The 9811-nt window shown below is 46.4% G+C and overlaps 1 protein-coding gene across 2 annotated transcripts; it reads left to right on the top strand.

Moving 5' to 3' along the window:
• The first annotated feature begins 141 nt into the window (after window positions 1–141).
• On the top strand, window positions 142–9315 carry heg1 (heart development protein with EGF-like domains 1). Of its 2 annotated transcripts, none has more exons than XM_083681297.1 (13): window positions 142–502; window positions 3092–5155; window positions 5453–5566; window positions 5736–5858; window positions 6116–6216; window positions 6354–6409; window positions 6527–6687; window positions 7271–7405; window positions 7657–7699; window positions 7791–7828; window positions 8013–8100; window positions 8546–8723; window positions 9048–9315. In XM_083681297.1, the coding sequence occupies exons 1-13, from the start codon at window positions 217–219 to the stop codon at window positions 9189–9191; spliced, it is 3531 nt and encodes a 1176-aa protein (XP_083537423.1). In that variant the 5' UTR covers window positions 142–216; the 3' UTR covers window positions 9192–9315. The 2 variants fall into 2 exon arrangements, with proteins under 2 accessions (XP_083537423.1, XP_083537424.1); XM_083681298.1 differs by lacking the exon at window positions 9048–9315 and adding an exon at window positions 8290–8314 and having other exon boundaries at window positions 8546–8708.
• The last annotated feature ends 496 nt before the right edge of the window (window positions 9316–9811 follow it).

Raw genomic sequence — 9811 nt, 5'->3', positions numbered from 1 at the left:
TCAGGCGCCTCGGATGTGATAACAGGCTTCTGTTTCAACCTCACTTTACGGACTCAAAACTTATTACCCGCCATCGCCCTCAATGGATGTTTGGGGTCTCCGAAGGGATTTAAAATGAGAAACTACTAGGGGGAACTGACTTCCGATGGTGGCCTACGGCAACTTACCGTTAGATATTTGCAATAAACTCGCCGCCGTTTTCGGGTCATTTTGATCATGGAAACGTGTTCGTTGATTCACGTATTCCGTTTCTCTCTGGTGGTGGTCCTGGTTGTGAGACCCCTAAGTGCATGGACGTACACCCCAAGCAACGACATGGATAGGACAGTGGTAACGGGAGGCTTCTTTTCTTTCAGCACTACCAACTCTGAAGAAATAACTGCCTTGCCTAAAAACATTTTTACTCCGGGAACAACTTCTGACTTAAGGGAGTTATCAACTGGAACAGATCGCTTGCACAGACGTTCTGATGAGACACAGTCGTCAACTGAAAGAAAATTAGGTAAGGTAATGGGGTCACTCATGACACACACTGTCCCATCCGATAATGGGATCAGTAGGTGAGGTGATCGATATCCTGCAGCCTAGGTGGATGAAATTCTTCACGAGTATTGAAGTAGAATTTCTTTACAGAACAGAATAAAACAAATATATGTAAATGCACCATTGCGAAATTTGCTGACACTGATATATTTCTGTTTGAATGAATTATAACTAAATTGACGAGAGCTCTTCCATTGAGGTGTCTAAAATTATCGGGCCTACTTGGAATTCCAAATCTCACCTTGCTGCCCACGTCACACTGAGATTGAAAAAAGAAACATCTTTCAATGCCTGGTTTAATTAATTTATGTATGCTAGATATTCATGCATTGCACTGGTTTTACACAACCATGTTACATAATTCAAAAATAATAAATCATTAATTCCCATGCATTTATTTCTTTTTAATAGATTCAACTTAGTGAATAGGCCTTAATCACTTGAGCCAACATTTAAATGCACATTCCAACTTAAGTGTAGATAGAGCACTAATCAACTTTCTAATGTCTTGAGGTATATAGTATAGAGTAAATGTAGTGTAAGCGTTGACACTCAATTACCATGAATAATTTAAAAATAAGAGTTAACCTATACTTATCACGACATCTACCAATCACTACATTGATGGGTAGGCTAACCCTTGCTATAAGATTGCCCCTAAAACTATGTAGTACGGTTCCTATTACTATTAACATAAATATTAACATGTTCGCATCACTAGTACTGTTCATTACTCCACTTCTAGCAAAAATGCTCAACTTCATAACCTCCATTACTTTGCAGTTACAGAGTAAATACTAAACTACTATGTAGCCTAAGGGAATGTTATTGAAATGTTGTTACTTCAGTAATTAGAGTGTTACCACATGGGTAGCCAGAGGCAGTTTAATGTGAAGTGTCAGTGACAGAAGTGGGGTAATCCTGCATTCTCTCTCTTAGGCCTTTGTTGGAAGTGCGCTTAGGAGGTGTGAGGGCCACTTTTCAAGAGAGAAGGGGAATAGTGTAGCAACCTCTCTGAATGAAAGCAAATTATGGCTTCTGCCAAGAGGTCTTCACAGTTATGGTACATGAGACAGACCACAGGGTTGTTGCTGGGTTAAGCCCAACTTTGGCTGTTCCCCCTAAAATTTTATATTCCTCAGTGTCAGTTAGCCCGTGATGAGCATGAATGGAACGTTCCCTCCATTGGGACCAAATAGAGGGTGCAGCCAGAGTGTGCTTCATTTTATGTAATGGAGATATACAGTATTTTTCATTGTAAATATCTCTCTCACATAGGCTACACTACATGGACTCTAATTATTTAATTAACACTATCCATTCAAGAAATAGCATAGGACATGATATGTGAGCCACAGAAGTGGTGGCACTGGTTTAGAAGAAAAATAAACAGTCTTTCGTGTGGCCAGTGCCAATACACGTTCCAGTCTGCATTTGATTAGAGCGCGCAGGCCAGTGGATTTGGTCCAGAGTTTAGAGGCGAATGGCCTAATTCTCTACGCCCCTGTGGACTGACTGTTCCGTTGCTGAACTCTTCCCTCCATTCGCTTTTGACTGTTGTTGCTATGTGTTACATGCAGGATGTTGTCCAGTGGCTCTTCCTCTCTAGTATTGTTTCAAAGCCCCCAGCAGCAGTGCTTGAGTTGGGGCTGATGGAGCCAGGCCAGCCTGCTTCCCTCCCTACAGGCTGTCAGTGGCCATACAGACAGGAACGCCACACCCAGGGACTTAGTTTAGATACTTTGTTCTTCCACCATAAAACAATTGTTATCTCTCAGCCTAGAGAAGACTATCATTTTAGTAGTCAGAAAAGTTAGACTACATATTAAAAAGTTAGTTTAGTTAGTCAATCATAATTAAGGGTCAGAATTGACATTAACAATAATGATGATAATGGTAGTAATGACTGATCATTTGAACACTCTAAATACAACATTATGCACAATCAACAGAAGGTGATGGGCTGTGTATCAAGTTGCTTGATAGATTTTAAATTAACTGTCAGTTGTTTTCTCTATTGCGATACTCACTGGTTTTTGTAGGGAAAATCCCATCATGTTCCACAAAAACAATGAGCCAGGGCCAATTCTGCCTCAATGTCACATTTGTTGCCTGTATATGAACCTAATGTCTGCAATGACAGTATTTTAACATGGGCTTCTGCTGGTCAGCTTTAGGAAGGAAATGGCATATTCCCAATGGACGCAATCACCTCCATATTTAGGGCCTAAGCTTTTGTTAGGGTAGACAGGCTTAGCTGCCAGTTGTTCTCCACCCAAAATCATTACATCCGCAGCAATTTCTGACAACATCTTCCCTCTAAAGTTTTGAAGCCAGACAGGACCTCTTGGGTGCTCTCTGGTGGCATGACATGCACATTGCAGAAATGTAAGTCATTGTCTCAGGGTTTCTCCTATGAGAAGTCCCCCCCCCCCAGATTAGCATTTCTATTGGCACAGTGTTTTCTGTGGTTATTGAACCTATACCTGTGCTATGGTAATGTAATTTAATTTTGTTATGTGTTTGTTTATCTGTATTTGTTTCACAGCTACCAAGGAGAGCACACACATCTCCACAGATCTAAACAACTGGACATCAAAAGGAACCACTGGCTGGTCCACTGAGCAGATGAGCTCTACTATAGTTGTGGCCAGCGAGGCCGCTAGTGAGGCCACCAGCGAGGCCATACACAAGGCCACCACCGAGATCACCAGAGAGGCCACCAGAGAGGCCACCAGCGAGGCCACCAGCGAGGCCGCCACCAACAAGGCCACCAACAAGGCCACCACCAAGATCACCAGCAAGGCCACCAGCGAGGCCGCCAGCAAGGCCACCACCAAGATCACCAGCAAGGCCACCAGTGAGGCCGCCACCGAGGCCGCCACTGAGGCCGCCACCGAGGCCACCAGTGAGGCCACCAGCAAGGCCACCACCAAGATCACCAGCAAGGCCACCAGCAAGGCCACCACCAAGATCACCAGCAAGGCCACCAGCAAGGCCACCAGCGAGGCCACCACCGAGCCCACCACCGAAACGCCCACTGAGGCCACCAGCAAGGCCACCACCGAGGCGACCACACAGTGGGAAGAGCCTACACCAGACCACCTTCCAGATGTCTACCCTGGGCTCTCAGCGGAGCAGAGACCTGTAACTGAAGGCAGACTGGCTCAGGACAGCTCTGCCAGCAGTCCCAGTGTCCACAAGGGGGAGGGAGAGTCCACAGACATGGGCACTGTGGCTCTCCCTGTCCACACTGACAGCACCTACATCTCTTCCACCATCAGCCGAGCTGGAGAAAGGACTTTGCTGTCGCTGTCTGTGACTTCTAACAGCACCTCCATGTACATGGAGGACTCCAACTCCTCCCAGGCCTCCACATGGGGTCTACAGACAGGAAGCACAGGGGCTGGAGACTACACCGATGGGTTTTCCTCCACGGGGCTAGATAGCATGGACACTACATCTGACTCTCACCTCCCCACCAATTCCTCTTTACAGGGTAAACACCCAGAAAAAGAGTGGCCTGCTCTTTCCAGAGGCACACACCCTCTGACAGAACCCCCCAACGTGACCCAGTCTGACCTCACCTCGGCATCTGAGGATGGAACCCCCAACTCCACGCCCCCTCTTAGCGTTGTTGATAACAGCAGATGGGAGAAAGATACCACAGACCCCAGCCACGCCTCTGAAGGCAGGACAACCCAATCAGAGGACGGGGTGTCTGTTTCCTCCGTCCCCCCTATCCTATCATCAGAGAACGGCCCCACCAACACCTCTCAGCAGGGTGGAGACCTTTTCACCAACACTGGGACCTCCACTGAGTCTTCCGCAGGCCCTATCAGCACCCAGGGCCAGGAGGAAACAGAGGGAGTCCCATCCCAAACTGTGGAGGACAGCACCAGCCTCGTTCTAACCACTGCACCCCCTACCATTAGAGACATTGTCACTGCAGTGGACGACTCCCTGTCCAGATTCCTCTCAGGCCAGCCACCGTTCATCCCCAAGACAGAGAGGCCAGCGGTGGCTACGGAGGTCCTGTCCACCCCACCAGTGACTGTCACTGAGAGGTCACAGGTCACAGAGGATGAGACCTACAGAGCCACCACCAAGACCAGCACCACTCCCACCCTCCCTCTGGCCACCACGCAGATGGTTCAGCCCAGCACCAGGGTAAAGGCCCACCACACCACCCAGCCCCCCACACCACCCGCCACCACAGAAACCACCCTGGGGCTCCAGACCTCCGCCTCCACTCCTCAGCGCCTCTCTCCCTCTCAGACGACAGCCACCCAGACCCAGAGACCCTCAACAGGTATTATCTCCACCGACGTCACCACGCTGCACCTGGAGACCAGCACCGCCACACCGGGCAACACCACGACACACAGAGGCCACACCACCACCACCACCACCACCACCACCACCACCACCACTACCACCACCACCACCACCACCACCACCACCACCACCGCCGCCGCCACCTCCTACAGCAAGAGCACCCCCACCAGGAACACTGTGGCAGCACACACCACAGGGAAGCAAACAGATAAGGGAACCACGGAGATTCAAGTCACTACACCTCAAATGGACATCAGTTCTACATCTGCACCAGGTTGGTCAACAGGCTACTTTTTGTTTAGGATCTATTCCAGAGGATGTTTTACATTGTACACTGTACACTGTGATTTTTGGGGGGTTTCTCATGTTTTACCTGAGAAACTTGATGTTTAAGTGTGGGTTTCCTCAAGAGCTAGATGAGGTTTGTCTTGAGTAATGTTTATTAGCTGGGTTTGCATCATGTTTTATCTTGTAAAGGGGAAACTATGAACCTAATCAAAACCACTAATTGTGTGGATATAATGGAGTACAGTAGCTCTTCAGTCAGTCTAAAACCTTCTCTAACCTTCAGGGAGTGCATGTGAGTCAAACCCCTGTGTGAATGGAGGGGTGTGTGAGACTCAAGGAGGGAGTGGATTCACCTGCCACTGTCTGCAAGCATGGACAGGACCTACCTGCAATGATGGTGAGACCTGCTTTCTATCTACTCTGCTCCAGTTGGGTTGGAAATGGGAAACCATGTACTGTATATTCAGCTGCTTCTCTTCTATGCTGAGTTGACATGTCCTGTGTGTGTGTGTGTGTGTGTGTGTGTGTGTGTGTGTGTGTGTGTGTGTGTGTGTGTGTTGGGCCAGATGTGGATGAGTGTCAGAGCAACCCCTGCCCTTCGGAGTCCAGATGTGTCAACACCAGGGGCTCCTTCAGCTGTGAGTGTCCGCTGGGCTTTGACCTGGAGGATGGACGCACCTGCACGCGAGGTGAGGATGCTGCCACTGGTTAAAGGGATGGTTCACTATTTGACACTAGAAGGCTGCTGGACGTAGCTAAATAACAATGGTACACACTTACCGATAATAATGTTATGGATCGATCGACAACATGAGAGAGATACATCTAAAAATAAGTGTGGCGATTGTTTATTAGACTCATCTTTGACCATCTGTTTGCTAAAAACAAATGATGCCACTGTTTGTGAGTTTAACTTCAGTATTTGTTTATTTGTTTTCCTCCACAGCAAAGACCTTCTTGGGGACTTTCAGGGTTAACAACCTGCATCATAGCCCCCTCTCTAGGAGTGCCACCTTGCATGAGATCCAGAGAGAGATCATCCAGTTGGTCAGTACAGTCCATCACTACCATATGTAGTGTTGGAATGTGCATATTCAACCTCCTGATTTCTGTAACAGCTAAGACATCATATCCAGTGTATTATGAATATGAAACTCAGTGTTTTATTGTTTTTTTCCCCCAAGCTCAACGCTTCACTGTCAATCCTACGTGGCTACCGCCGCTCTACCCTTAGTAAAAGGTACGTCTTTGTTTACCCTAAACAACTGGTCTTGTTCACAATGTCTCTAGAATCACAACTGAATGTGTACCACCAGGCCTTCTTTTGAACACGTCTCTCCTCCTCTCACATTTTCAGGGAGGACAATGGGGTGCGTATCTCTGCTGTGAACATGTTCTCCATCTCCACTGATGTGACCAGTTCAGAGGTGTACCATAGCATCCTGATGTCCATGAGGAACTGCAGCTCCACCTCCTCTCACTGCAGAGTGGTCCTACTCCACCAGCTCTCCTATCACGGTACAGTACAGCACTCTCCTCCTTATCCTTATGACCATGTCCCCACCACCTTCACCCTAACCCTAGCCTTAAACTCACCCTGACCCTGCCCCCACCACCTTCACCCTAACCCTAGCCTTAAACTCACCCTGACCCTGCCCCCACCACCTTCACCCTAACCCTAGCCTTAAACTCACCCTGACCCTGCCCCCACCACCTTCACCCTAACCCTAGCCTTAAACTCACCCTGACCCTGCCCCCACCACCTTCACCCTAACCCTAGCCTTAAATTCACCCTGACCCTGCCCCCACCACCTTCACCCTAACCCTAGCCTTAAACTCACCCTGACCCTGCCCCCACCACCTTCACCCTAACCCTAGCCTTAAACTCACCCTGACCCTGCCCCCACCACCTTCACCCTAACCCTAGCCTTAAACTCACCCTGACCCTGACCCTGCCCCCACCACCTTCACCCTAACCCTAGCCTTAAAATAACCCTGACCCTGCCCCCACCACCTTCACCCTGACCCTAGCCTTAAAATAACCCTGATTGTGATCCTAATGGCCAACACAGAGTGACCTCGCCTTTCTCTACTCTCACAGTGGAGAGTCTGTGTCTGGCCCAGAAGACCCAGTGTGATACAGAGAGCTCTCATTGCACTGACTCCAGTGGGACAGCCTACTGCCAGTGCCGCTCTGGCTACTTCAAACACAGCACTGAAGAACTGTACTGCAGAGGTAAGGCTTGGGAGGGAGTGGTGGGGTGATTACCATGTTCTGAAGCTTTCACATGTATGTGTCATTCAAACTAGCTGTTAATAGAAAAGCCATATGCATATGGTATTGCTATGTGTAATCTGAGATGTTCAGTTATTATTATTTCATTATGTATTCATTTAGTTTAGCAGCAAAACAACGTAAAAAATACAGATGAAACAGGAAAATGTTTGTGTTTTAGTGATTACTCACTGATCTTCCTCATTTTGCAGCATGTGGAGATGGCCTTAAACTGGAAAATGGCACTTGTGTTAAGTAAGCATTGAGAATTGAAACAATTATCTTTCACTGACCACGGTGTTATGTGTTTTGATATTGATTCTGATTGTATGTTTCTGTTGTTTAGCTGCACATTTGGATTTGGAGGGTTCAATTGCGGAAACTGTAAGTTGAAGATTTAATATTATTATGCATAATTGTGCATATGAAAATCACATTTTAATCAGTTACCTGACTGACACCGCAAGCAAACTAAAAATGTTCTTATCTAAGCTGTTGTCCTTAATGAATCGTTGTTATACTTTGGTTAGGATATTGACATGATGGTGATTCTTTGTTTTGTTTGTAGTTTACAAGCTGATTGCCGTAGTGGTATCCCCTGCAGGGGGCGCTCTGCTCCTTATCCTCATTATTGCTCTGATTGTCACCTGCTGCAAGTAAGTGTAGCCAATTACACTATAAAATGTTTTGGTAACCCTTTATTTTACAGCCCAGTATTAAGCAGGTACTCATTTAGAAAGTACTGGGTTATAACATTATTAGCTGATAATTGCATATTAATTACATGCTGTTTCTTTGACATTCACTGACTCAAACAACATTTTGTGCCATTTAGCACCAACTAGTGCTAAAGGTGCTGGATTTTTTGGTGTAAGTACCCTTGTTACGACATAGTTACCAAATAGTTTATTTTAGAATACTGTGTAAATGCCAGCTGAAACAAGGCTTTAAAATAAAGGGTTACCAATGTATTTACTTTGTAATAACACAGCAATAACACCTAACACCTAATTCATAACTTTCTGCCTATGTATATACTTCTGCTGCCATATTGGGTGAGCTAATATTCTCCCTTTCGTTTGTCTTTGTATCTTCTCACAGGAAAGACAAGAACGACATCAATAAGATCATTTTCAAAAGCGGAGATTTTCAAATGTCTCCGTATGCAGAGTTCCCAAAGAGTAACAGGGTGTCCATGGAGTGGGGCAGGGAGACCATTGAGATGCAGGAGAATGGCAGCACCAAGAACCTGCTCCAGATGACTGATATTTACTACTCAGTAAGTACAGAGATGTTAGCCCATCAAGTACAGGCCCATGACACTGCAAACACAGAAACTCTGCTCAGAACGATATCAACGAAACTTTCTAGTTGAATCTAATGAAAGCAATTTCAGTTTTTGAACTTTCTATTGAATTACTTGTCATATGACACTTGGTCATCAAAGGACAGTGATAGATTAACAACCATAGAGCCTATTTAATGAAACGGCTGCTATTTGTGTTATTGTTGGACTTGTCAGTTGCCACCACCACAGTGGGTTTAGAGATGATTGAGTGTCTCTCTCAGCATCCCCTGACCATGTCATTCTCCTCCTTTGCAGCCTGCGTTGCGTAACTCTGACCTCGAGAGGAACGGCCTCTACCCATTCTCTGGTCTTCCTGGTTCACGGCACTCCTGCATCTACCCAGCACAGTGGAACCCGTCCTTCATCAGCGACGACTCACGGCGGAGGGATTACTTCTGACCACAAGCGGCCCCACCCTCCCTCGCCTATGGCTAACCACTCTCATAAGCCCAGGGGAATGGGGGTGTGGGGAGGGTGGGGAGGGTTGCTGAAACGGCTCTGCGTGATGGTGCTGTGGCTGCCGTCCATTTGCATTGCTGTGCTGCTGGAGTGACTGGACTGTGGACTGATTAGGAATGCAAATTTCTGTGACAGGTTTTCACCATAAACATTTCACACTGTGATTTTTATCAGAGTGTTTTGATCATATGATTTGATCATATTTCAAAAGCAATTATCCATAAATTATGAAGTAACGTGTGTGTGTGTGTGTGTGTGTGTGTGTGTGTGTGTGTGTGTGTGTGTGTGTGTGTGTGTGTGTGTGTGTGTGTGTGTGTGTGTGTGTCTATGTGTGTGTGAGAGAGATATTGTAAGTTCCTGCCTGTATGTCTGATCTGTGGACAATCGTTTGCCACTGCTGTGATTTGTAAATAGATAAAACATATCTTATCTCATATTTACTGAAAATACATATATTGCAGATAAAGATATGGTAAAATTGATGTCAAACCAAATTAGAACTGTATCATATGAACTCAAGTGGTTTCATATGATACAGTGAATCAATTATGTCTTATGCA

This window comes from Argentina silus (genome assembly GCF_951799395.1).
Source record: "Argentina silus genome assembly, chromosome: 12".
NCBI classification, from domain to species: domain Eukaryota; kingdom Metazoa; phylum Chordata; class Actinopteri; order Argentiniformes; family Argentinidae; genus Argentina; species Argentina silus.
The sequence above is the reverse complement of the archived record's forward strand: the minus strand, read 5'-3'. Positions and strand labels throughout refer to the sequence as shown.

Coding starts and splice junctions, on each gene's coding strand:
- heg1 (XM_083681297.1), top strand. CDS start 217: ATGGAAACGTGTTCGTTGATTCACGTATTCCGTTTCTCTCTGGTGGTG. Junction 5,156..5,452: donor CAGTTCTACATCTGCACCAG/GTTGGTCAACAG, acceptor TCTAACCTTCAG/GGAGTGCATGTGAGTCAAAC. Junction 5,859..6,115: donor TGGACGCACCTGCACGCGAG/GTGAGGATGCTG, acceptor TTTCCTCCACAG/CAAAGACCTTCTTGGGGACT.